Source organism: Panthera pardus, unplaced genomic scaffold (assembly GCF_024362965.1).
Source record: "Panthera pardus isolate Hobbes unplaced genomic scaffold, ASM2436296v1 HiC_scaffold_15, whole genome shotgun sequence".
NCBI lineage: Eukaryota > Metazoa > Chordata > Mammalia > Carnivora > Felidae > Panthera > Panthera pardus.
Window position 1 is genome coordinate 5489633 of NW_026526710.1, and position 26797 is coordinate 5516429.

Below are 26797 nucleotides of genomic sequence, written 5' to 3' on the forward strand. Positions count from 1 at the left end.
GGCATTATAAGCATGGTTTTTCCTAACAGTGTTATTCTGCAATGAGAAAATATATTTCTTTACATGAAAAAAATTACTTAAAATAGAAAAATAAAACGATCGAAAGCACAGACGATGAGATGCTAGCGTGTATTATTTCTGGGTGGAGGACCCATGGGTATCTGCAGTTTTGGTCTGGGCGCTTTTCTCTAATACCGTCCCCCAGGGTGCCGTTTTTAGGAATTAACTTAGACATTGCATAGAAAGCGCTTAGCACAGTGCCTGAACAACAGTAATCGCTCAAGGTATGTCAGCTCCTCCCCATCCCCCAAATCTGGGGCTCCTCCAGCCCGGCCTCCCCTGGGTGGTGCTGATCTCCCTTAACCACACTGGGAGCTCCACGAGACTGGGCCAGGGTAGTCCCATCCCCAGCAAAAGGTGTTGACCCTCGGAGGGATGGAACGTAGTAGGCCCTCGGCACTTTGCCAGGGAGTGAATAGCCCTGCCCAGGACCTGGCAAACAGTGGGTGCCCAATAATTACTCTTTGAACAGACAACTAACCGTTACAACCATGATCGAGGCGTCCCGTCCCATCCCACCCGGCCGGGAAGAGGCTTGACCAGACATGCGGCACCAAATGGGTAAATTTTTGGCTGAAGGACCCACCTCCTCTCCACTGCACCCCAGTTTACATTGGGACTTAAAGCCGTCTCTGGAATAGGCAGAGTCTGCTCTCCGCCCTACCCGCCTTGGGCGGCCCCCTGCCCTCTCCCCTCCCAGGATGGACTCCTGAGGCCTCAGGCCGGCCCGTGGAATGTTGTGTGGTTGGTTGCCCCGGCAACCAAGGCCGGCTAGGTGGCCGCCTTCTCGGAGCACAGAGCCCGCTGCCACACAGCCCTCCATCAGAACATCAGAAGCCCCCAGGGCCCCCTGGGCTGGGGCAAAACTCCATCCGTGGAAAGAAAGCCCGGGGTGAATGCCGGCACAATGGCGGTGCCCTGGGAGGAATACTTCCGACTGGCCTTGCAAGAGAAACTGCCTGCGTGAGTGTCTTGGAATGGCAGGGAGGGCTGGAAGGAGGGCAGAAGCGGGCGGGATGACCCGTGCCTTCCTCTCGCCCACCGTCTGGTGGTGAAGCGTCTGGCTTCCTTGGGCAACTCCTGCTGGGGTATCACCGTCCCCACTTCACAGAGGAAGAAACTGAGGCTCAGAGGAAACCGGTCTCTGGGCTAGTTAGGGCAGAGCTGGGTTAACAGCCTCTGCTCCGGATCCCCACCCCTGGCTGCCATCCGGCTGCGATTCGATCCTTTGCACTGAGATGGGAATCCCTGCAAAGCTCTGCGCTTTAAAGGAGGAGTAGAGGAAGCTTGCCGGGTGCCTGCTTTGGGCTCAGCAGTGACCGAGGGGCCCAAGCTCAGTGTCGGTCTGGACCGGACCGGTGCCGGGAAGGCCCTCCGGCACATTCTGTTGGAGCCTCCCTTCTGCTCTCTACACAGCGCCGTGGAGGGCTGTGTGCAGCACTGTGCCCCCCCCCGCCCCCCCCCCAGAGCATGCCTCCAGATCCCAGCCTCCTCCTGGAGCCCTCCCAGGGACGTCTGAGGGAGGCCGAACAGCCTTCCCAACGCAGCTTGGCCGCAGCAAGGAGCTGGTCTCCCCTGCGCCCCATCCAGACTTCCACCAGCACCCGCCTTCCGGCTCTGAGTTCATCCTTCTCTCCTTTCCCCCCACCTCCAATCACGGCAGCAGCTCTGCTCTCACGCTGTAGCCGGAACCTACCCTCCTCGCCTCTCCCCTACAACCACCTGACCAGCACCACACTATCTCTGTGTTATCCCGGAACCCCGTCACCGGTCCCCCGGCGGCTGCCCTGCCTCTCTTACGGCCCTTGCCCCCCAACAGCAGCCTCCAGCTCTTCCACAAACCAAGATCCTCCTCTCAGGGCCTTCGCAATGGCTGTTCCCTGCAGGTGTCCACATGCTCACTCCCCCTTGCCCTTCGCGTCTCTGCCCAGACGACCTCAGAGTCTCCTCTGAGACACTTTTTCATCTCCCTATTGAAAGATTTCCTTTTGGGGCGCTTAGATGGCTCAGTCGGTTGAGCCTCCTTAACCGACTTGATTTTCGCTCAGGTTCGTGATATTGAGCCCCGTGTCAGGCTCTGCGCTGATAGCTTGAAGCCTACTTCGGATTCTCCCCCTCTCTCTACCCATCCCCAATTCGTATGCACGCTCTCTCTCTCTCAAAATAAGTAAATAAACTTAAAAAAAAAAATTCTTCCTCCCTCCCGCTGCCCCTCCGCTTGTGTGCACACTTTCTCTCTTTCAAAAAAAAAAAAAAAAGGGGGGCACCTGGGTGGCTCAGGTGCTTAAGCGACTGCCTTCGGCTCAGGTCATGATCTCACGGTTTGTGGGTTCGGGCCCCGCATCAGGCTCTCCGCTGTCAGCTCGGAGCCCGCTTCGGATGCTCTGACACCTGCACCCCTCAGTGCCTGGAAAGATGCCTGGCACAGAGTAGGTGCTCGGTACAATTTATTGAATGAATTCAATAAATTCAGCAGCTAGCGTGGGGCCAATGGGGGTATTTCAGGCACTAGTGGGGGGGGGGGGGTTGGGGGCCCCACCCTCTGCCTCCTTCATCCCTGCCTCCTCCTGGAGCTCCTCCAGGAAGATCCCGGAGCAAAGCGTGGACCACTTCCCGCCGGTGCTGCGTCTCCTGGAGAAGAGGCAGGAGCTGGTAGACGCAGACCGAGGCCTGCAGGCCCAGAAGGAGGTGAGCCTCCACTGCAGTCCCGGAGACGTTTTGGGACCCCAGACCAAAAAAACCACAAGTGTCCAGGTGGGGAAGCACTGAGAAGACGCTGCGGGAGCCCAGAGGAAGCCTCTATCTCCACGAAGGGGTGGTCAAGGAGGGCTTCCTGGAGGAAGTAATGTCTTGGGATTGGGAAAGGGCAAGCGAGTCGGCTTGGCCAGTAAAGGAGGGTGGGGTGAGGAAGGAGAAGCAGGCAGAGGGAACAGCACATGCAAAACTGGAAGGCAAGGACAAAACACAGGTGGATGAACGTCTGGAAGGCAGAGTGTCAGAGGAAGTAGGTGAGACGAGGCCAGAAGGACGCACAGGGAAGCTGGCTGCGGGGGGCATTTGGGCTTCATCGGGGGTGGTGGGAACCATGGGTGGGTTCGAGCAGGGGTGTGCGGACAAGCTCAGGAACAACAGATAAGTGGGATCCTGGAAGTTCTGGATAACCTGGACCCCCAAACACACAGACACCCACTCCTCCCCTCCCCCAGGTGTTCCAGACCACGAGAGCAGCGCTGAAAGAACGCTGGGAACAGTTGGAACAGAAGGAGCAGGAGCTACAGGGGTCCTTTGTCCGCTTTGACAAGTTCTTGAAGGTGGGTGGAGACTGCTGGGGGGAGGCAGGTCAGCGGGTCACCGAGTCTCTCTCCTGCAGGCGCAGCCTCGCTCGGGAAGTTTAAAAGTGTGCTAATACAAGAGGTTGTAGAGTAGGAAATACACACGCACCGCCTGTCGTATTCGAGTTTTCAAAACGCGTGGGGGGAGAGGAGAGGGACCAAAATCAGAGCTACTGCTCACTCTGCCCACGGGCCACCTGGCTGCTACCACGGCTGGGCGCGCCAAGGGTTGGGGCGGTGGAAGCAGCGAGCCCCGCGGGCTCCCGGGTCCCGAGGGCGGTCGCCCCCGCTCCGTCCGCCTCCTCAGGACACCGAGGCCCGGCGCAGCCGCGCCCTGCGGAGGGCGGCCCAGGAGCGGCTCCGGGCGGACCGCCGGGAGGCGGAGGCCCGACGGCTGCGGGCCCAGCTCGAGGAGCTGCAGCGGGAGCGCGCGCGGCTGCGGTGCCGGCTGGAGCGCCTGGAGCCCTGCGCGCGCCTGCTGGGGCGAGTGCGGGAGCAGCTGCCGGAGGTGAGTACCCTGCGGAGGCTTTGGGTGTGCACTACTGGAGCGCTGACTGTATGCCAGGAATCACCACTTATTGAGCACTGACTGTATGCCAGCGACAAGGTTTGCTCTGAATTCTCCCCAACGCCCGGTGATGTAAGTCCTGTTCTTGTCAACCGCATGGGGGAAAAGCCGGGTGCCCCCGCCCATTTTTACAAACGAGGAAACTGAGGCTCAGAATGGTAACTCTCACTCAGGGGCACACAGGAGAAGGAGGGGGTGTGCCCAGGCACTCAATAGGTACCGGTTGAACGGAACCATAAATTAATACTAATCACAGGCAGTGAAGTTGGCTAGGCTTTATGCTGGAGTGGGGAGGGGCGACAGTAGTCCTCGTTTCTGGGGTAGGGGCCGTGCGATACCCTCATTTTGCACGTGGGCTAACCGAGGAGGCGCCGCAGGGCCGGAGGGCGAGGGGAGGGGAGGGGGCTGCGGGCCGGCTGAGTCCCCATCTTGACCGCACCCTAGTTCCAAGAGGTCCCCGAGCTGGTGGCGCGCTTCGACGGCCTGGTCGATATGCAGGCGGCGCTGAGGCTCACGGAGCGCCAGCGGCTGGCGGAGCTGGAGGAGGCGCGCGCTCGGCTGCAGCGGCTGCGGGACGCGGGGCAGGGCGAGCTGCTCGGGCAGGGCCAGCGGCGAGCGCAGCTGCTGCAGCGCCTGGAGGCCGCGAGGGAGCGCACGCTGCGCTGGGTACGGCCGGGAGGGGGGAGGTGGGCGCCCGGGACCCCAGCCTCCCACCTCCGGAGAGGAGTGCCACGAGTGCTAAGAGCAGAAGGCAGTGGTTACCCCGGAGGGGAGCTGCGCTAACGCGCTTCCGGACACAGGAGGCCAGTCCTAGTCCAACCTGACGCCCAATTCCTGCACTCCTCTCCCGGAGGCGCCCCGGCGCGCCAGACTGGAGGGAAGGGAGGGGCCTCCCCCCACCCTCCTCAGCAGGCCCAAACCTTGATCGGGGAAGGGGGCGGGGTGTTCTGCAGGAATCCAAGTGGATTCAGATCCAGAACACGGGGGCAGAGAAGACCCTTCTCCTGGGACGCACTAGGATAGCAGCGCTCAACCTGTTCCAGCTAGTGTGCCGGCACAAGACGCACCCCCCTGCCCTGGACATCGAGGACACTGAGGGGCAGCTGGAGCAGGTGCGCTCCCTCCTTACGTGCCCTCCAACCCCCAGATTCAGAACTTCACAGGGCCTGAAGTCTCCGGGTTCAGTATGACCCTCTGTGATCAGGGCACACGCTTCCAGCCCCCCCACACCCCGGGGTGGGGGGGACGTGGGCTCTGTGGCCACCTGGGAACCCTGCCTAGGCGGCTAGATTGGTCTTGGCTCAGCGGGGCATCTGCTCTGTGGCCAGAAGCAAGCCGCCAGGCCCCTCTCCGGGTCCCAGGCCTCTCACTTGCGCCCAAGGGCCGAGGTGTGTGACGATATTGTACTTTAGGCCAAGAGTCTGTCTTTCGTCCCAGGCTCAGACAGCATTAACAAGTGTGACGTCAATAAGAAACCAGGTTGAGACTCACCCTTGCTCCTGGCAGGGACAGGCCTCTGCTTCCCCAGGGAGAGGGAGGGCGGGGCCGTGCCCTCGTCTTTCTGCACAAGGGCACCAGCAATGGCACTGTGGCCCAAGTCGTTCAGGTTTGCAAGGCTGCAGAATATGTGACATGGTTTACAGAGGGAGGGGGTTTCGGACCCCTCTGTTGTTCCTAATGGGGACCCAGAGCATGGTTCCTTTAAGCGGAAGAAACACAAAAGGAGGCACCCCAGCCCCTGCCACTCCTGTCCTGCACCCAGCACCCTCGACCCCAACCAAACGCCAGGAACTGGGGCCCCGGGAGCCTACCTTTGTTCCACACCCGGAGAGGGATGGATGTCTCCGCTTCTCCCAAGTGTGGCCCAGCACCCTGCGGTGCACGACTCCAGAAGGGACAGAGGCTCAGTTATGACATAGCAGGCAAATGCCCGTCCCTTTTCAACCAACCCCGATTCTACCAAAGAGAAAGGCTCATTGTGGGGCGACTCTACCTTTAACCCCTGTAGTGCTCTCTGGTCTCTGGGCCTGGGCCTCACACCCCGTGGAGGCGACAGCGGCCGACCAGAATGCAGAGACTGGGTTTTGTGTTCATTGTAGCATTTTTCCAGTTGTCCTCCACTTACGACAAGGGGTAACCTCTCTCCTATCTTTGTTAGAAATATAGTTTCCCTCTCTGTGACAAATGCTAAGGGAGAACCCAAAGATAAGTTCATTCAAGCTCTAGCTCTTGGCAGTGGACCCATGGGCGTTCATGAAGTTCGTATCAATAAATAAGTTTAATTAGGACAAAATCTGGGAGCGTTTGGAGAGGAGAGCAGACCAGACACCGGTGAATATGCCCGATCTGTTTAAAAGGGGGGAAACGAATCGTTGCAAATAAAAATACTTTTAATTGTAACGCAAGTGATAGCCAGCTAGGAAACTATGAGGGTACCTGCCGACAACCACAAATCATTTCGGGGGTTGGGACGGAGACCCGAAGAACCAAGAACAGTTTAGGGCAGGTTCGCCTACCTACGTGGTAACCAGCACGTTGCTGGCTTTTAATAGGGGTCTCCACCCCCAAACCCTGTGTTGCAGCATCCTGGGGTGGAGGGTGGGGACGGGATACGCGGGGGCTGGGATGGGACTCTGGCTGTGCTGGGGACCCCCAGGTGAAGCTGTTCATTCTGGACCTCTCTGCCATGCTGGCCAGTCTTGGGCAGGCCAAGCCCACACCTGCCTGCTAGCCCTGACCCAGGTAAGCAGGGGGACAGGGGGGCCCCCTGGAAAGGAAGTGCACACTTCCTGCGGGGTATGTGCTGAGTGGCTCTCACCGGAAAGTTGGGACGGCCGTGCCCGCTGGGGCTGCCGTGGGAAGTGCATGAGAGGTATACAGCAAGAACTAAATAAATGTGGGCTAGCTGGGGGGCACCAGTCCCTCATCCACCACATGGCCTGGCACCGGGTCCTGCCTCCCAGGACAGTCACGGCATTAAACAAGCTGATGTCTGTCAGGTGTTTGGAACGAAGCCTGGTGCAAATTCTGGCAAATTCTAGGCGGGTGTTTGGTGAGTAAAACAGCCTCGGCAAGAGAGCCACACAGCAAACACCCGTTCGCGGGGCGCCTGCTCACAAAGGCTCTCTTGCGGACAGGCACAGGTGAGAACCCAGCTGCTGGGGGCTGCCTTGACCGTCCCAGGACCCCAAGGCTTGGAGGGCAGAGGCCAGTACAGCTTCTGACCTCTGCCGAGCGGTGGGGACGTGTTAACCCCTTCACAGCCGGAGGGGAACAGCTGAGCCCTCTGCCCCCCACCCACTTCCCCTCCCCTCCCCCAGCCCATGCCCTCACAGCTCGTCAGGCCCCTGTCCCTTCCAGCTCCTTGGGCCGACTGCGCTCCTGCTCCACGGGGGGTGCTTGATAAAGATTTATTACATTAAAAATACATCACCGGGCCTTAGGCACTCAGGGCTCGGACCCGTGTGGCCGCCACCTCCGGGCTCAGGAACCACCCAGAACGCGGGGAAGTGGCAGTGGCGGGGTCGCCAACTCGGGTTTTGGCCGTCCCGACCTAGCTGGCAAACTCCCATGCGCCCTCAAAGACCGTTTAAATGTCTCGTCTTGGGCAGAGGCTGCTGGCGCTCCGTGGCCGCACGACACTCCTCACGGATGACGGCGCCCGGTGTAGACAGGGGACGTCTGCCGATGTCCGCGCTTGGGCCCGGGGGCCGGGCCACCTTCCTTACATGCTCTTCCTCATCTTGCCCTTCTTGGAGCGCGCGCCCCGGCCGAAGGCGCCCTGCCGCAGCTCCTGGGCGCGGCGCCGGTTGCGGGCGGAGAGCTGCTTGAGGCCCCCACGCTGCAGGAAGCGCAACTTCTGGGCTCGGCGCCGCTGTTTCAGAATCTGCTGCTTGGTCTTGAGCTCTGAGCGCACGCGGCCTGCAGGGCCAGCTGGGGTGCGGGGCTGGGACGCGCCTGCCAAGACAGGGATCCAAGGAGCTCAGCCTCCGGGATGGCTCCCGGCTCCTCCCCTTCCGGGGGCCTCCAGACCGCCCCTCGGGGGGGCCCCACTCCCGTGCTGTGCTCACTGCTGTGGCCCCAGGGTCTGGCACGTCGTAGGTGCTCAATAAAGCTTACACAGTCTGCTGCTGTGGTCAATAGCACGGAACCCCAAGCCAACCCTGCCAGGGTTCAAATCCCAACTGGGACCTCTTGGACCTCGGGCAAGTCACTTAACTTCTCTGAGCCTCAGTTCCCCACTCTGAATGACAGATAATAGCACCTGCCTACTGGGTCCCAATGAGGAGCAGACGAGTTACTATGTGGACAGTGCTCAGAACAAGGCCTAGCCCAGAGGAAGAGCCTCCTGAGGTTAATTATCACGACTACAGATCATCCAACAAAGATTTCTTGAGCATGTGCTCTATGGCAAGCAACTGGGGACCCAGCACTGGCGGACAAAGACTCCAATCCTTGTCTCCCTGGATTGCATGCCTTAGGCTTGTTAGCTTAACCTTCCTTTGGTAGCAGAGCAGTCACAGAAGGCCAGAGAGGGGAAGGGACTTGCCCAAGGTCACGCAGCAAAGTGGCAGCAGCCCAGGTCAATGGCCTCACCTAGGCTGCTTTCCCAGGTCTCCAGAAGGGCACTTAGCCCCTGCCTCTTGGCTCCCCACGAAGCTCTGGGTCCCCCTCCTCTACCATGTTCCCTCTCCCTGCCTGGCTCCTCCCTTCCCACGAGAGTGACCTTTTCAGGGCTCCCACACGGATGATCATTAAAGCGGCCCCAGATGTCTCCACTGGGGCCGGGGTGCCTGACAGGGGCCCATCACCTCCTATGGGGACAAAGCTAGGAGGGAGAACAGCTGCTCCTTCCCAAGGCCCCCAGGCCATATTCCCCTCCCCACAAGCCGCCCGCCCGCAAGCCCAGAACAGCGGTCTGCTCCATCCCAGGTGGGCAGGGGCTGGGCAGCGAGGGGTGAGAGAGCCCAGCGGAGGCAGGGCCACATCACAGAGGCGCAGGGAGATGGAGACACAGACAGAGACACAGAGAGGGAAAAGAGAGACCTAGAGACACAGGGAGGGGGAGAGACCAACACTGGGAGATGTGTGTGTAGAGAGAGGAACAGAAACAATGAGGGAGACAGCAGAAGACAGAGAGGACAGAGAACAACCGAGAGATGTGAAGAAAGAAGACAGAGAAAGAATGAAGAGAGAGACAGGATCAGGGACAGGGATCTAGAGTCACAGATGCAAAGACAGAAACTGAGACCCAGAGAGAGGACGCTTCTGAGAAAACCACAGACAGACCGAGAGGGATGGACAGGGCAGGCCCAGCCCAGGAGGAGGAGTGCCGACAGAGAGGGAGCACGGCCTCCAGGAGGCCCGGAGTGAGGATGGGGACGAGTCTAGCAGCTGGGACATGGAACAGGGCCCGGATGCAGAGGCACCCAAGAGGCAGTGACCAGCCCTGCAGGGTTCCGGGGAGGCCTTGGATGGGAGCACCCAGGCTGGGTCGCTGCCCTCACCTAGAAGACGTTGTATCTTCTCGCCCCCAGGTCACGTGTGGCATGCCCAGCATAGAGGCCGTTCCCCCAGAGCAAGGGGGAGCCCTCTGACAGACAGCAAGCTCACTCCCAGAGGTGAGGGCAGCACGGGGGCCATCGCCCCTCAGGCCATGGCAGGGGTCCTGACTGCTGCCACCAGGTGGCCTTTCTGCCCCACAGGGCCGACCCGGCCCTGGCGTGCAGGGCAGCTGACCACGCCGTGCCTGGGGAGCGCAGGCCCTGCCGACACAGCCCGTTCAAATCCCACTGCAGCCTGGCGCCGGCCCAAGGGCTCAGGCCCCGATCAAAGAGAATCAAATGCCCAGATGATCTAATGGGCCACTTGCCAGTCTGTTCTGAGGACCGTCCTACCTTGGCCTCTGCCCCGCTTCCCCCCTCTTCGCTCTGGGCCTCGCTGCTGGGATGTCCCTTCGTCCTCTGAGTCACGATCATCGACTTTCTGCTTCTGTTTCCACTTCCGGTAGCTGGGAAACGGTGTTAAGGAGGCTGCGTGCTGGACCCTGGTGCCCTAGACACCTACGTAGCAGGTCCTGCCCCGCTGGCAGACACAGGTCCCACCTCTGGGGGGCAGGGGCAGCAGGAGCCGCTTGGCCCCACCCCCTGGGCCCCACGCCCCCACCCAGCTCCCACCTCCAGGGGACGCTGATAGAAGCCGCTTGGCCCCACCCCCTGGCCCCACCCCCCGGATACAGGTCCCGTTTGTAGGAGCTGCTGATGTAGTGGCCACTCTCCGTCTTGATCTTCTTCTTGTCTTCCTGGCCTGACTGTCCCACAAAGCGCTTCTTCTTACGGTCCCTGCGGGAGAGGGACTTGGGAGGGCTGCCATGGAGGGAGGGGGCCGGGGCGGCCCGCTTGCCCTCGGTGCCTGTTTCCACCCCGGCCCTCTCACTGCCTGGCTGAGAGGACTCAAGGGAGGCAGCGTGCCTGTGCCTAGCACGCAAATGCTCAGTAAAGGCCTGTTCCCTGCCCCTGCTCGTCTCTTCCTGGCAGCCCAGGTGTGGGGTCACCGGGAACTGGGGGGCCTGGAACAGTCTTAGGGGCCCCTCTGGGAGGGTCCCAATCCTACTCTGCCACCTCCTGGCCCTGCGACCCTGGGTGGGGTCCTATCACTCCTCTGGAACCAGAGTCCAAATAGGAGGAATGGGTCACGGGCTCTGTCTAGAAAGACGAGCTGGCAAAAAGGACAGATGGGTCAAGATGGATCATACCCTGTTGTGTATGATGAAATTCAGGGGGCGGGAGGTGGGGGTGGGGGTGGGGTCACTGTCCTCTCTGTGTGTGATCACGTGGGACAACACGGGGGGGGGGGGTCACCATCTAGGCTGTGCACAAACGGGGCGGGGGGGGATTTCCCGCTCTAGAGGATCAAACAGGAGTCAGGATGGGCAGGGGGCCACGGGCCTGTTGTGTGGGACCACGTGGCAGACGGGGGCACGGAGGGCGCTCGCTCGCTCGCTTACCACTTGAGCTGCTGCCGGCCCCTGGTCAGGTTCTGGTCTTCATCCCCCATCAGGTCCAGGACAGCACCAGCCACCTGCTGCTCGAATGCCCCCGCAGCCCCACTGATGCTCAGGCTGCAGGGGGCGGGGGGGGGGGGGAACAGGTCACAGGGTCAACGGCCAGCCCATCAGGCCCGACCTGCCGCACCCCAGGACCAGCCAGCCACTGACCCCCGCTCGCTGTCAAAATCCTTGGGCCGGTAGTGGATATAGAACTCCCGGTCCCGGTGCCGGGCCTCCTCCCTCCGCCTCTTGGCTCCCCGCTCAGGTCCCGGCTGCTGCCGCTTCCGGCCTATGACCTCTGTGAAGACATCCTGGCGGACAGAAGCCCCGGTCACACCGGCAGCCCCCGGGGAGCCCAGCTGGCCTCTCCACCCTCCAGTCCAGCCGGAGTCGAGAGCCAGGGGCTAAAAGTTTGGTACTGCCAGTTCCGCCCTCAGTTTCCTCGTCCGCGTTCCGGCACCGCCTCAGCACCGGCAGAGCGGACCGGGTGGGGGACAGGGGGGCTGTGGTGCCAAGCGGGGCAAGACCCACCCTCCAGCCCCAGGCTGGTCCCTCAGACTGCGTGACCAAGGCCCTCTCTGGGCCTGGCCTGGCTCTACACAGTATGGACTAGTCCCAGGGTTTTCACCTGTAGTTTCTGGCCGCTGAGCCCTCTGTCCAAATCAAATAGAAAAGGGGCATGCTGGTGGACGAGCAGATCCAGGACCTCGCCCACCAGGTGGACAGGCTGTCCGTGTCCCCCCGGCCTGCCTTCCGGCACGAAGGTCCCACGTCTGAAGCTGCCTGCGTCATGCCCCACTGCTCCCAAGAGTCCCCTCTGCCCCTTTCCTCCTGCCCCGGGCCTCAGGCTGAGACGGTCACGGTGACCATGACAATGATACAGCCAGCACTAGGGACCCTTGGGTGCCGCCGTGAATCTGCCCTGCGGGCCCAAGACCAGGGACCGTTGTCAACTGGCTGCTGTGCCCTGGTCCACAAGGTTCTGAAAATGAGCTTCCCTGAAATGCACTTGGTGGCAAAGGCCGAGCTGAGCCACCAAGAGGCTGCCCGTCACCTCGGCGTGGGGGCCGCACGTCACGTCCTGTTGCAGGACCTCCGATGCCTCCGACAGCAGTGACCCCCCAGACCTCCGTGGGGTGTTAGGTCTACACAGGGCACCCACCCTGAAGATCCTGGATCCTGAGACACCTCCAGCACCGGGCTTTTGGGCGAGGCACAGGGACCACTCGGCGACGGGGAGGCTGAGGCTCCGAGTTACCGATTCGCACGTGTCAGGGGTGGGACCCGGCATCCACCCGCAGCGACTGCTCAGAGCCCTGAGAACAGCCCCCACTCTGCCCTTACCCCCCAGGCCCAGAATCTAGGGTCCCCAGGGTGGGGCCCATACCTCCAAACTCTCTCCCGCTGCCTCTTCCTCCTCCTCAGGCCTCTCTTCCCGGGGTGCCGGGCAGCCTGGGCCTGGGCCGCCTGGGCCCTCCTGCCGCCCCTGCCGCCCCTGCCGGAAGGTGGCGATGGCCTTGCGGTCCTTCTGCCGCTTGGCGCGCATCACCTGGCTGCTGAGGTCCCGGCTGGAGGCGTTGATCTCAAAGATGGTCTGCGGAGGGGACACAGGAGTCCTTCACCCACGGGCCGCCTCCTCCCCGGCCCTGCCCTCACCAGTCTGGGGGGCTCCCTATGGCATTTCTCTCCAAGTCCTTTCAACGAGGTGGTTATTCTCATTACCTGCGTTTCGCCACTAGAAATGGGAGGCCCAGAGAGGGCAAGTAACCAACCCAAGGTCACACAGCTGAGACAAGCCAGGGTGGGATCTCAAGCCCAGTTCACGTGGCTCTGAAACCAGTGCTCGTAACGATGACACTCTCCAGCTCTCCTCCCCTGATACCGGCTGCCTGGCTTGCCCACTCCCGGGAAGGTCTCTCTGTGTTTCCACGTGTGCCCCGCACAGGCACCAGGTGGGGTGCTCAGGGGGCGTCAAGAGGGGATGACAGGCTACTAAAAGCCAGCTCCGGGCCTCTGACACGTCACTCCCCGCTGTGAGCCTCAGTCTACCCCTCTGGAAGTGGCAGGAGATGGCTACCACATGGTGAACCTACTGCAGACCAGCCGGGAGGGTTCTAGAACGGGAGGCGTGTCTAGAGATACCGATGAACCAGAGCTGAGAACAAAGAACCTGCAAACTCCGAAGGAAAAGCCCCCCCGGGGTCCCGCTGGGGGCGGGGGGCTCGGCCGGAGTCCCGGCTCCACGGCGGCCACCGCGTGACCCCAGGCCGCAGAGGGCCTCGCCCCGCCCCCCGTGTGCTCTCACCCCCTTACTCACCGCCCGCGAGCGGTAGTGCTTGACGGTGTCCACCAACCTCAGCCGCTGCAGCTCCTCCTCCTCGAAGCGCGAGCCTGGTGGGCGTGGGGAGGAGGTGTGAGGCCAGCGGCAGGCTCAGCGGGGCCCACCCACCGCCCCCCCCCGTCCCGTGTCCCAAGTGGGGACTCACTGAAGAGGGGGTGGAGGCCCAGCCCCGCGACGTCCAGCTCCTTGGCCCTCTTGATGGACTCGGGCGAGGGCGCGGGCCGGGAGCGCACGTACTGCTGCTGGGCGTTGTCGGCCACCCGGCCCAGGCCCCGCAGCTCCAGCGACGCCGACAGGGCGCTCCGGAGGCCGCCCTCCTCGTCGTCCACCACGCTCTGCGGCACCCGGCCCAGCACCCCGTCCCCACCGACCGCACCTGCCGGCACACACGCAGAGCCCGTCCGGCCCGGCCCCGGCCTGCGGCCGGCCCTCCCCTCACCGGCCCCAGAATCACGAAATGAGCCGCAGGTACGGAGCAGCTCCCACCGCCAGCCGCGCGGATGTGCCCAACCGGGCGCCCACGGTTAACGGCCCCAGGGCCGCCGCCTGTGTTTACGAATATAGTCGTACTGGAACTCGGCCCCATGGATCTGTTTTCTCACTGCCCCTGGCTAACTTGTGCTCCAAGGGCAGGGTTGAGCAGGTGCCACGGACCATATGCCCTGCAAAGCCCAAGCTGTTGGCTACTGCCTTCTGCCGACTCGCCCACAAGACCACCGAACCGCCACGACACTCCCCTGTTACAGAGGAGGAAACTGAGGCTCAGCAGGGGTCGGGAGTCTTGCCCAGCAGCTCTTCGGCCCCCACGCTGAGTCAGGAGCCTGCCGGCCGGCCTTCCTCTGCACGCAGTGGGCCCCGGGCCAGGCCACCCACCCTGGCTGGCGCTCAGGCAGATGCAGGATGGTCTCCACTGAAGGCCAACCACTCTGTGGGTGGCGTCATGCTGGGACGCTGCTGTGGGGGCTCCTTCCCTCTCCCTGCCCCTCCCACCCCCGCCGCCCGGTGTCGATCCGGGCCTGCCACAGGCTCCAGAATGGCATTTGGGTGCCGGGCCCAGGGGCTCGGCCACAGGGGCTCCTGACGCTCCGAGGCACAGAGGCGGCGCACGGTGGGTGCCCGGCGAGCACGTGCAGGGCTGTATGCCGTGTCCAGGCCCCGAGCACAGGGTCCGTTTACACCGGGCCTCCCGCCTCCCTGCTCGGTAACAAGGAACGCGGGATGCGTGGCTTGGCCTCACAAATTCTCTGACGAACGCACGAGAACGTGTGCGTTGAGGGCTCGACGGGTGGCAGGCCCATAGGTGGAGGCTGCCGTGACCGCCGTTTCCTGCCCTACGTGATCCCACCCCACAGAGAGCGAAGGAAAGTTCTGTGAGCTCGGCCTAAACCCGAGTCTCCCTCTACCTGCCTGAGACTGCCCCAGAAACTCAGTTAAGTGCAGGGTTTCAAACATATACCTCCAGCGGCTGGGCACACACGAGAAGTGGGGGGTGAAGGCTGCGGTGAACCAGGGGCGGGGGGGGGGGGGGAGAGGAGGGGGGCATCTATCCAGGCATGTGGCCTAGCACTGCCTATACAGCAACCCCAGGAAAAGGCAGACTCAGCACAGGCAGACCTGACTGTTTTCCGAAAGACATCAGAAACCTGGATTTTTATGTGAAATCCTGAATTTAAAATACGGGGATCTCGCCCCGGGGCCAAATCGAGGCCTACCTCCTCCCCAAGCCAGGACAGCGTCACCCCGGGCTGCACCAGCAACCCACAGGGGACCCACAGGGAACTCCTGTCCCGGTGCCCCGGCCTCTGCTCACCTGAGGGCCCTTCATGGGGGCGGGCAAGGGTGAGGGCACGGCCGAGGAACAGGTGCAGGTCCAGCAGATAGGGGACCTCGTCTGGAGCCACCAAAGAGTAGGCTGTGCCACTTCGGCCCGCCCGGGCCACGCGGCCTGTGGGAAGAAAAGGTCAACTTGAAGCAAAGACAAGGGACTCCACGGCCCAGCATGAGTCCCACTGGCCCCACTCTAAAGCAGCAAGCCAGGCCAAGGCCGCACCTCACCGAGCCGCTGTCCCCAACTACAAAAGGAGAAGGGGCACCAACGATCACCGGGGTTCCCTGCACGAGCGCATGAGTCAATACCGCGCTCTGGGAAGTCGGCAGAAACAAAGATAAGGCACCTCGCTCGTCGTCACTATCAGAAGTGTGCAGTGTCCCCACTTTGGGAGATCTTCCCCCAAAGACCTGACAGAGAACTGGCTAAATGAACGAGCTGGAAACCCCAGGGTGGGACTTACACAGGCGAGGAAAGGGGCCAGCACACTGTGGCCGGTGACCAAAGCCGGACCCCTGCCTATTTGTATAAATAAAGTTCCACAGGCACACAGCCACGCTCCTTCATTTACGTATTTTCAAGGGCTGCTTTCACGCTACAACGGCAGAGATCACTGAGACTCTGAGCCCCCAGAGCCTCAAATCTTTACTTTCTGGTCCTTTACAAACACAACTTGCCCACCCATCATAGAATGACGCTTAATGGTGAGCGAAAAACACGCACGACGTACACTGATGGAAGAAACAGGTTACAGGAAGGAATATCCGGCGACTCTCGTTCTGTGGTAAGCGAACCCCAGTGTGACCCTACTTTGGGCTTGTTTCTGCCTCTCGTAAAAACAAAGTGTCTCCATATTCAGGAGGTTCATCTGGGGTGGTCTGACTCACAGTTGGTCACAGAGCACAGGAGAAAGTCCCCTTGGGGGTTCTGTGGACCCCACAAGGAACCTGCAAGCCACCCCTCCCCAGAGCCATGGGAAGGAACCAGGGCACCACAAGCAGCAACCAAAGGGAGACCAGGCCCCCTGTCCCGCAGCAGGGGACCCAGATGGCGCCTCCCACACACCCCGAGTGGAGGTGGAGGCGGTTCTCCCGGGGCCCACCACGGGTGGCCACCGTTTACTCATTCAACGACGTTGAATACACGGAACCTGCCGGCCAGATTCTTCTCTCACGGACGCGTGGTTTCCTTACCGGCATTTACAAATGCAACTCGCACGTTCGTGAGTGAAAAGGAGACAGAGAAAGCAGAATGGTGGTGGCCAGGGCTGGGGGAGGGAGGATGGGGAGCTCGTGTTTCATGGGAACGGAACTTCAGTTTGGAAAGAAGGAAAGGTTCTGGACGTGGCTGGTGGTGATGAGTGCACAGCCATACGAACGTACTCCCTGCCCCTGAACTCACCCCTAAAAACGGTAACTGTGTGTTATGTATGTTTTACCGCTGTTTTTAAAAAGACAGCAGTGACAAGGGACACAGCAAAGTGACAGCCATGTCACCAGGGAGGCAAGAAGGGATGGCGGTGAAGAAGGGGTTCCAGCCCCAGCTGCCCCACTTTGCTACCTGTATGACCCCTGGCCAGTTATTAACCTCCCTGGCCTCAGCTTCCTCATCTGTGAAACAAGAGCCGATGCCGTCGACACCCGCTACGTAAGGCTGTCACAAAGACAAAAAGAGCGAGTAAAACATTGGCACCTGGCCCCGCAGGAGCGCTGGGGGACCATCGAGTGGCCATCACATCACTAACGAGAGGCACGTGACTTACTGCCTTCCATTGCTCTGTTTCGTTTTGTAGTTTTCCTGCTATGTGCGTGCCTTACTTTTATCACTGGAGATTGAAGAGTGCTTGGCCGGGAGGGCTGAGAGGAAGGGGGGCCCCACGCGCGGACTCGACAAAGTCAGGAGCTCCTGTCCGCCGTGGGTGAACAGGAGGCAGAGGGGTCTGCGGGTGTTTAAATTGTGTGAAGGTTTAAAGGAGAGGAGCTGACCAGACAAAGTGACAGAGTTGCAGGGAGGGGGCTGTGAGGAGGAGGGGCTCAGGGGACGTGTCATCGGGGACCATGACAGCAAAGGGAGGCAGCGAGCCCAGGACGGGGAGTCGAAGTGGGAGGGGGATCGGCGCTCAGAGCCGTGGGAATCGTGCCCGCGCCCTGCCCCAGAGATGCGAACGCACGGGCCCTTCCCCGTGGGCCCTCGAGTTCTCCAGCTGTGGCTCCAAGCCCCGCGGTCGCGGCCCCCGCCCGGGGCCCAGATCCAGCTCCCGACTCCTCACCCACGCGGTGCAGGAAAAGCTTGCCCTTGGCAGGAAAGCTGTAGTTGATGACGTTGTCCAGCAGCGGGATGTCCAGGCCGCGGGCCGCCAGGTCCGTCACGATGAGGGTGGAGCACTTGCCGTGGGTGAACTTGGCGAGGTTGATCTTGCGGGCCGTCTGGTCCAGGGCGCTGTAGATGTGCGCGCAACTCACCCCCTGGGTCGTCAGCAGCTGGGCGGAGTGAAGACGAGAGGGAGGGAGAGGGGTAAGGAGACTGGCGGGAGGCGGGAGAGCAGGCCAGGCCATGGCGGGGGTGCCACGGTGTGGTGGTAGGACCAAGGGTTCTGGGGTCGGGTCCCTGTGGTACGAGTCCCAGCTCTGGGGGTAGGTCCAGCCCGGTGTCTTCATCAGCACCAAGGGGACTTCACCCCACGTCTCTGCAGGGCTGTTTTGAGTACCGAAGCAGAGGACAGGTGCTGAGGTGTCCCCTAGAGAAGTACCGGCCCAGGACACAAACTCTGCCGCTAAGAAGCTGTGTGACCTTGGGCAAGTTACCTAACCTCTCTGTGCTTTAACTCTCCTTATCTGTAGGATGAGGAGACTAAGAGTTCCCTCTTTGTAGCCTTGCTGTGAAGATTAAATGAGCCAATACGCACACAGGGCTGAGCGCAGGGCCTGGAACGCAAGAAGGGCCGTGACGGTGTGAACTGCTCTTCAACAACTACTACTTTGGTTTTACTCATCAGTGATTCCAGCAGCTGCACAGAGGAACCACCGTTAAAAGCGCGTCAGCCAAGTGAAACCCAGTGAGCTGCGTCCTCAGAACACAGACCCCAGGTGGGGCCGACCCGGGGTAGGTGGTGACGACTGGCAAGGGGCCCCGGCAGCCTCCGGGGCACGCGGACTGCCCCACGCCAAGGGTCACAGGTATGTACGTATGGAAAACTCATTAGGCTGCTCCCGTAACGGGTGCCCGGGTGGCTCAGATGGTTAAACATCCGACTTCGGCTCAGGTCATGATCTCATGCTCCGTGGGTTCGAGCCCCACGTCGGGCCCTGTCCTGACGGCTCAGAGCCTGGAGCCTGCTTCGGATCCTGTGTCTCCCTCTGTCTTTGCCCCTCCCCTGCTTGCTCTCTGTCTCTTACCTCTCTCTCTCTCAAAAATAAACACTAAAAAAAAGAAAAAAAGCTGCTCTCGTGAGCTTAGGACGCCTTCCTTACACAGCTTCCAGCTTGCAGGGTACGTCTCCACTTTAAAATGTGAGATCTGGGGGACACTGAAAACCTACAAGAAACGGTAGGATTGTGGGGGATGTACTTCCAAATAACCTGGCTGCGGGGGAGGGTCAGAGAACTCAAGACCGGCTGCGAGCTGATACCCGAGTACTTGGGAGTCAGTCACGCCACCTGCCGATGTTAGTGTGCGTTCAGAATTCTTCACGATAAAAAGTTAAAGAACAAAAGGGCTCCGGCCCTGGCCTGCGTCCAGCTCTGGTGCTGCCCTCTGGTGGCCGCACACGGAGCTGCAGCTCCGGGGGGGGGGGCCTCGGAGGAGGCGCTGGCCCCCCCGGGAAGGGCGGCCCTGGACAACCCCGTCGCGGCTCCCTCAGGGCCCCTCTCACCTCGCTGAGGTACTCCGCGTGGTGCTTCGTGGCCACAAACACCACCGTCTGGTCCTGGGGCCGCACGACGGTGCGCAGCAGGTGGAGCAGCACGGCGGCCTTGGTGTCCTCACGCACGAGGAAGAAGGAGGTCTGTGGGGAGAGGGGCGGCGGAGGGTGGGCTCCCGGGGCCTCGGCCGCGGGCCCAGGAAGGGGCACGGGTGGAGCCTTACCTTGAGCTGCTCGTTGAGCTTGGCATCCACGTCGAGCCGGATGAGCACGGGCTCCGTGAGGCCTGCGGTCGGTCAGCACAGGGAAGGGGGGGTGGGGGGAGGGAGTCACAAAGCCAAGCCCCCCCCCCCCCACACCCGGCCCCCACCCCCAGCGGCGGCCCGGCTCACTCACCGGCCCGGGCGAACTCCACCAGCAGCCTGGGCAGCGTGGCAGAGAACAGGACCGTCTGGTGGCCCCCGGGGAGGCGGCAGAGGATTTCCTGCAGCTGCTCGGCAAACCCCATCTCGAAGAGCCTGGGGGACAGAGGGCGGGGGTCGGGAGAGGGGCTTCGGTTCCCGCGAGCCCCCAACCCGCGCCCCGGCCCCCACCGCACTCTGGCGTGCGGCCCACGTGCTCGACGCGCTCTCCGGCTCCCCTTTCCTCCGCGTGACCTCCTCAGCCCCAGCAGCACCGACCTAAAAACTGTGTCTGTTCTCAGGAATGCGCAGGGTCCCGCTGAAGCCAGTGCGGCAGCCCCCGCCCCCGTCTCGTGTCCTCGGGTACCGACTCTCCCAGCACCTGCCCGCACAGGCCGCTGGGTCCCCAGCCCGGGGATGAGCCCGCCAAGGCCCACGGACCCTCAGATTCACCCGAGTTCACGGGGCTGCTATGTGATCCCACCCCTGTCTGCGCTCCCAGCCGTGTGCTGCTCCTTTCTAGTTCTCTGACACCGCCTGTTGGTTGTTTTGCTGTTGTCTTTGGTGCCCCTAAAAGCGAATACCGGAGGCAAACGCAAAATAAAAACCAGAAGGCCGTGTCAGCTCCGGTGCCGCCTCGGGTCTGTGGCCCACGTTTGGGAAAGCACTGCTCTGGGCAGGCCACGCGCGTCTCTCCCGGCAAAGTCCTTCCTCCCGGCCCTGGAGCCAGCCTTGACGCGGGTGCACGGCGGGGCACCCGCGGCCTCACCTGTCTGCCTCATCGAACACCACGTACTCCACGCTCTGCAGCTTCAGGTTCATCTCCACAGCCACGTGCACCAAGCGCCCGGGGGTGGCGATGATTCTGCAAGGGGGGGCGCGGGCTGGGTCACCCGGGGCCAGGGCCGCCGGCAGAGCCCTCCCCGCACGCCCCAGCAGTCGGCCATCGGGGAAGGGGCCCCAGACCGCCATCCTCAACCCAAACTCACACGTCGGGATTTTCGTGCAGGGCTGCAAACTGGTCTTCTATCCTAGGGGGGAGAGGAGGTGCGAGCGAGACGGAACGGGTCACTTTAGTCCCTCTCCATAACCAGGCACCCAGGCGAGGCCCACACCCCAACCCGAGGCTCAGACGCCGGGGAAAGGCTATTGCTGTCGTACTAGGCAGAGGCACTGCCCTGACAAGACTTACAAGTTCAAACATACAGAAGGACCGCTACCACAAAGAACTCCCAACGGGTTCCCGTCCTTGCCCTCAGACCCCTGGGCACACAGCCCTAACTTGAGTCCTCCTCTGAAACATCCTCGGGACCCCTGGCGGAGCCAGAATTTTGAGTGTGGCCTAGCACAGCCCAGGGAGGCGTTTCTGGCGATCACAAGCCCCCACTTTCCCAGGGTGCTCATCTGTGGGACAAGTGTGCTGTGTGCGCGCGCGCGCACACACACACACACACACACACACACACACACGCACACACACACCCGCCAGAAGGTGGTACCAGCACATTTTCCCACTGGGGCGATTACAGACCTCCCTGATGTCTGGGCAACAGCTCACAAGTACGTGCACGTATTAAAACACGTACAACCGAGCTACCCATTTAGTTGACCCTGCGCACTGGTGGCTCCTTCGGGAGCCCCGGATCCTCGGTCCGAGTTCCGGAACCTCGGTCGGAGCTGTGTGGGAAATTCCTGGTGTTTTACTGCACGTTTCCCTCCTTTGAGGAGTGTGCAGGGACACTGTTCGTGAGCAACCCAGGCTCAATCTGATACCCTGGAGACACGGGGTATGGTTCCATGGTGGCACGGGGCAAGGGCACACTTACTTGTCCCCGCCCAGGATCAGGGCGGTCCTGAGGCCTGTGAACTTGCCCAACTGGAGAGAGAGAGAGAGGGATGACTCAGCCCGCGCAGGCCTCCCTGACCGGCCCCAGCTCAGCCCAGCGGCCCCGGCCCCAACACACCTCCTTGGTGAACTTCATGGTCTGCAGGGCCAGCTCGCGGGTGGGCGAGAGGATGAGGGCACGGGCCCCAGTCTGGGCGCTGCGGGTCTTGAGCCGCTCAAACATGGGGATGAGGAAGCAGGCCGTCTTGCCGCTCCCCGTCCGGGCCATGGCCACCACGTCCTTGCCATCCAGGATCATCGGGATGGTCTGGAGAGGCATGAGCAGGGGAAGGGTAGGGTCAGCCCCACGCGATCCAGAGTGTCGAGTCCCCCGGGGTGTGGGCGAACTGGGGTTCTTGTTAAGTGGGAAGGGGCTTGTTGCCCAGTCCTGAGCCCATTCCTGCCAAGGCTTATTTGTACACTTGCAGGGACAGGCAGCTCACTACCCCCACCTCTTTCCGGGGCTGAAACACCGTTCTTTAGGTCAAGCCAGACTCTACCTCCCTGTCTCCTCCTCCTCCTCCTCGGGACCCCAGAGAATCGTTGTCTACATCTTGGCTAAATGTCCGAGGACAACACCCACAAGCAGGGGGTGACAATGGGGTGCCTGTGAGCTGCCCGGGCGGGGGCTCAGCGGTAGGCAGCCAGGGGGAGGCTCAAATGGCAAAGAGGCCCGACTTTCTCCACCTGTGAAACGGACCAGCTGTGTGGGGCTTCAGCCAGACTAAGAGGGGATCAACGTGACAGCCGGGACAAGGGGTGGCTGTCAAGAGGCTGGACAGGAGGACCAAGTCGGTCATCCCCTCCTCCCCAACTCCATTAACTTGCCCCATCTCGTACCTTCCTCTGGATGGGTGTTGGCACCTTGTAGCCCTTCTTCATGATGCCCTTGAACACTGGGTAGCTCAAGCCTGGGAAAGACACAGGGATGGTCAGGGGGAGGGGAGACCCTAGGGCCCATTACAGAAAACTACACGGGACAAATGACTGTGTCATCAACAAATTAACAGCCAGAAGAAAAGAAAAGCGACAGGATAAAACTGAGAGAGACTCGGGAGACGTGCCTGCTGACTGGGGGGGGGGACATGAACCTCCTGGGGATTGCTTTGAACACACTTAGTGCCACCACACAACTGGGGTCTGAGAGTGGCGGGGGCTCGCAGGGTGCTGGGGAGCTGTGCCTGTTCAGGCGTGGTAAGCTCCTGCGTCTCCTGGAGGCATGTGGGAATTATTCAGGGATACCAGAGCGGAGGTCTGCGATTCGCTTTAGAATCCTCCGGGAAGACGGGGACAGAGGACACAGGACTAACTGTTGAAACTGGCAATGGGTACTGGGAGCTCACTGTTTTCTAGTTTTTGATACGTTTGAAATTTTCTATAGATAAAAGAAAGGGTGGTAAGTTGCCAGGGCCCGTGATGGGCACGGGCGTGGGTGCTGACAAATGAAGCACGTGGTCCCGTGTGAGGGAGGTGGCCTTTAGAGACTGAATGGGACGGGCCTTGCGGCAATGGGACGGCAAAAGGAGGCCTGGGGACAGGGAAGTACCATGGTTGTAGCTGGTTTTTGGTCAATCCTTCATTTTTACAATTCAGAAAGGCAGAGAGTAGCCACGTGTAAATGTTTTTATTTGCTTTTTCTCTAATTATTGATGAAATTTAGCACAGTTTTAGTACATGAACCTGCTGTCTAAATTCCTTTTGCGAGCCGACTATTCATTTCCTTCACCCAATTTTCTATCAGGGTATCTTTTTCTTATTGATTCGTAAAAGCTCTTTGTATATCAAGGATATCAACCCTGTATCTGTCCGAAAGGTTGCAAGTACATCCCTGAGACAGCATTTACTTTAACTCAGTTCACAGCGTTTTTCGGCATACACATGTCTGATTGAAAACAAGTCAAATTGGACAATGTTCAGATCATACTTACAAAGGGCTTCTTTTTTTTAGAATTACAAAAATATTCACCTTGACATTTAAATCTTTGTGCCGGGTGCTACTGATTTGTAAAGAGCAAGAAAGAGGGTTTAGCGTTATTTCCGGTGAGCCAGTCCACCTTCCCTCCCTCTGCTCTGAAACGCATCCTGTCACGCAGGAAATCCCCGAATGTCCTGGCCCGTTCTGTCGCCAGCACTGCTTTAACCGCTCTCTCGCTGGGCCAGGCCTCAGTGCACCGAACAGCTGCCACGGTGCTGGGCCCAGAGCAGACATCAGTCGCGCACCGCAGAGGGCACGACGAGCCCCTGCTCCTACTGCCCCACTGTCCCCGGATGCCTGGCTCACCCACCCATGGACTGGAAGCCTCCGGATTTCTTCTTCTTCTTGTTCTGGGCTCGTACCATGTCCCGGGTGTCGGGCTCCACATCGGAGGTGCATTCCGAGGTGGGGAAGGTGGGCAGGGGTCTGCCAGGTCCCAGCTGGGAGGGAGGAACGGAGAGGCGGTGTCACTCCAGGCACAAACAGACCACGGGGGACAGGGAATGTCTTGCTGCGGACGTCCCCCCCACATTCAGGCCGATGTTGCCCCTGCCAGATCACGTGACTTCTCTGCGAAAGGGCTCTCCTACAACTGGGGCAGGGCAGGGCAGGGGGTCAGAGAGTGGGCTGTGTAGACGGACTGCCTAGCTTTCAATCCCCACTGTCACTTACCAGTTGTGAGACCTCAGACCAGAGACTTTACCTCCCTGAGTCTGTGTTTCCCCATCTGGGAAACGTGGAAGACGGACCACGGCACACGCCTCCCTCGGTGTTGTAAAGACTAAATGGGTTAAGTAGAAAGCCTAGAACAGCACCCAATACATGCCTGGGGTGTCACCATCATTGTCATTCTGGCCTGTCATTCAAAGCCCGAATGAAAAACTCTAGGGGCGCCTGGGTAGCTCCGTCGGTTAAGCGTCCGACTTTGACTCAGGTCGTGATCTCGCGGTCCGTGAGTTCGAGCCCCGCGTCGGGCTCTGTGCTGAGGGCTCAGAGCCTGGAGCCTGCTTCAGATTCTGTGTCTCCCTCTCTCTGCCCCTCCCCTGCTCATGCTCTGTTTCTCTCTGTCTCAAAAATAAATAAAACATAAAAAAAAAATCAAAAACTCTAGAGGGTCAACCAAAGCATGCAGTGTGTGTGTGGTACTAGACTTTCCAAGCTGCCCTGTTCTGGTCCATCACTTGTCCCCACTCTGCTCTCTCTCTCCTGTTGGCCTTCTTCCTGCTTATCCAGAACCTTCTCACTTGTGCTGGCACAGCTATACCCAACCCAGACACCTCCTCTGGGGAGCCTTCTCAGACCACAGGACTGTCCCCCTGGTTCTCAGAAATAACATTTCTGGGGGCGCCTGGGCGGCTCAGTCGGTTAGGCATCCGACTTCAGCGCAGGTCACGATCTCACGGTTCGTGAGTTCGAGCCCCACATCGGGCTCTGTGCTGACAGCTCAGAGCCTGGAGCCTGGAGCCTGCTTCGGATTCTGTGTCTCCCTCTCTCTCTGCTCCTCCCCTGCTCATGCTCTATCTCTCTCTCCTTCAAAAATAAATAAAAAGCATTAAAAAAATTTTAAAGAAATTAAAAAAAAAAAATTCTGGAGCACTAATTCATGATAATGGTTAAAATTTCCGTGGTGCTCCCTCTAAGCCAGGTGCTGCTCTGAGCATTCATATAAATTAGCTCACTTAATCCTCACAGCGACTCTGGGAAGTAGGTACTATTAGTCTGTCCATTTTAGAGAGAAGGAAACTGAGGCACGGAGCCATGAAGTGACCTGCCCAGGCTCACACGGTCAGCAGGGATTTGAACCCTGGCTTCAGAGTCTATGTTCTTTCCTCTGTGACCCTCTATCGTCCCTACAACTGTCTGGGCCAGAGCTGTGAGCTAAGAATGGATTTTACACATTTAAAGATTAAAAAAAAAAAAAAAAAAATCAAACAAAGCAGACAGTGCCCTTACGTGGCCCCATGAAGCCTAAAACATTTACCATCTGGTCCTGAATAGGAAAAGTTTGTCGGCCTGTGAAAACAAAGTGCTTGGAACACACTGGGGCCCCCGAAATGTTTACTGAATGAGCCGAATGCACGAACACTGTAATTTCATCCTTGCAACAGTCTTTGGGCAGCACATAATCATCTGCTTCCTATGCATGTGGAAACTTCTGCCCTCTCCAGATGTGGCACAGAGCGGTGAAGCAATTTCTCTAAAGTTCCACAGCCAGTACAGGGTTGGGCCACATTTGAACACAGGGCGAAGCTCTTTGTCTGAACCAGAACCATGGGCTCTTCTTTGGCACCTGCTCTCTGTGCCCTCCTGTGCCTTAGTAATTTCTCCACATTCATAGAGCACCTACTGTATGCCAAGCACTGGGTTCACTGGGGTGAGGCAACACGGTAAGATCCTGTCTGCTCCCTGACCTGGAGGAGCATAGATCCCTCTCTTCATATAAACATCCACTCTTTCATCTACTTATCCAGACCCTGCTCCGTGTCAGACACCGTCTGGTCACACGGCTGTGGGAAATAATGGGCTCTAGCTCTTTCGCATTAGTGGTGCTCACACCCGCCCCCCCCCCCCCATTTGCATACAGTTGGCACTCAGTAGCGGAAACAGTACAAGCCCTGGAACCGGAGGTCTGAATCCTGACTCTCCCGCTCACAAGCTGCGAAGTCTTGGTCAAGCTCCTGAACCCCTCTAGGCCTCAGGGTCCGCCTCTGGAAAATGGGGAAAGCCCCACTTGGCTCAAGGGGCTGGGGTGCGGATTAAATAAATAAGGCATGTAAAGTTCTCAGCAAGGAGCCCGGCACACGGAGCCTGGCCAGCAAACGCATGTTTAATTTACTATTGGTTACCCAGGGCGGCGTCAATGCCTCAAACCACGCGGCCCAGCCTCCCCTTAATTTAACCTCACAAGAATCCCGCAAACTCTCCAAGTCGGAGCTTCGGGACCCGCACTTTTCATTGGACCAAAAGGAGCGAGGACCCGCCCCCTGGGCGAGAAGTAGCCAATGAGGCGCGCGCGACCAAAAGCCGGCCAGGAAGGCCCGCAGGCCCCGGACCCCGGAACGCAGAGGCTCTGGGCCATCGCGAGCCGCGGCGTGACGGGCACGGGCGCACGTGCTCACGCCGGCGGCCCTGCCCCCGACCCCCGGCCAGCCGACCTCTCCCCACCCTCAGCTGTGACCACTTCCCCCGCTGGGGAAACCCAAGCGCGGGGCGATGCGGGGGGCTGGGGCTCGGGCTCCAAAGTGTGTCCCGGCCCCGCGCTCCTACCTTCTGGGCCCGGGCGTCATCTTCCGCCTGAATCTCAAACTCGCCGTCCTCTGAGTCGCTGCTGCGAGCCTGGGAGGCCGCGCCTCGGCGCTTCCGCAGCCCCTTCTTTTTCCTCCACTGGGCCATGGCAGCACGGGACCGAGGTCCGGCCGCCGGGCGCGTGCCGGCCGCCATGCGGGCCCCGGCGCAGGGAACCGGGGAAGGGGGCGGGGCCCGCGGGGACGTACTAACGG

At 60.4% G+C, this 26797-nt stretch overlaps 2 protein-coding genes across 6 annotated transcripts; one reads left to right on the top strand and one right to left on the bottom strand.

The window, feature by feature from the left end:
- Positions 1–807: 807 nt before the first annotated feature.
- On the top strand, positions 808–7624 carry CFAP73 (cilia and flagella associated protein 73). Of its 5 annotated transcripts, XM_019467394.2 has the most exons (8): positions 808–1023; positions 2634–2748; positions 3267–3371; positions 3700–3900; positions 4405–4626; positions 4914–5072; positions 6617–6702; positions 7572–7624. In XM_019467394.2, the coding sequence occupies exons 1-7, from the start codon at positions 968–970 to the stop codon at positions 6689–6691; spliced, it is 933 nt and encodes a 310-aa protein (XP_019322939.1). In that variant the 5' UTR covers positions 808–967; the 3' UTR covers positions 6692–6702; positions 7572–7624. The 5 variants fall into 5 exon arrangements, with proteins under 5 accessions (XP_019322939.1, XP_053758034.1, XP_053758036.1 ...); XM_053902059.1 differs by having other exon boundaries at positions 6617–7618; XM_053902061.1 differs by having other exon boundaries at positions 5004–5072; positions 6617–7618.
- An 8-nt stretch (positions 7625–7632) lies between these two features.
- Positions 7633–26777, bottom strand: DDX54 (DEAD-box helicase 54). Its single transcript, XM_053902057.1, has 20 exons — positions 26565–26777; positions 23608–23737; positions 22163–22233; positions 21402–21590; positions 21264–21313; positions 20427–20468; positions 20207–20302; positions 19433–19554; positions 19261–19322; positions 19049–19180; positions 17447–17657; positions 15160–15294; positions 13495–13725; positions 13326–13399; positions 12396–12602; positions 11177–11319; positions 10967–11080; positions 10197–10301; positions 9858–9970; positions 7633–7917 (listed from the first exon to the last, which is right to left on the bottom strand). Exons 1-20 carry the CDS (start codon positions 26736–26738, stop codon positions 7685–7687), a joined length of 2634 nt encoding a protein of 877 aa, XP_053758032.1. The 5' UTR covers positions 26739–26777; the 3' UTR covers positions 7633–7684.
- Positions 26778–26797: the final 20 nt, after the last annotated feature.

Coding starts and splice junctions, on each gene's coding strand:
- DDX54 (XM_053902057.1), bottom strand. CDS start 26,738: ATGGCGGCCGGCACGCGCCCGGCGGCCGGACCTCGGTCCCGTGCTGCC. Junction 20,469..21,263: donor CTGATCCTGGGCGGGGACAA/GTAAGTGTGCCC, acceptor TCTCCCCCCTAG/GATAGAAGACCAGTTTGCAG. Junction 19,181..19,260: donor AGCTCAACGAGCAGCTCAAG/GTAAGGCTCCAC, acceptor CTCTCCCCACAG/ACCTCCTTCTTCCTCGTGCG.
- CFAP73 (XM_053902058.1), top strand. CDS start 968: ATGGCGGTGCCCTGGGAGGAATACTTCCGACTGGCCTTGCAAGAGAAA. Junction 1,024..2,633: donor TTGCAAGAGAAACTGCCTGC/GTGAGTGTCTTG, acceptor CTCCTCCTGGAG/CTCCTCCAGGAAGATCCCGG. Junction 3,372..3,699: donor GCTTTGACAAGTTCTTGAAG/GTGGGTGGAGAC, acceptor CCGCCTCCTCAG/GACACCGAGGCCCGGCGCAG.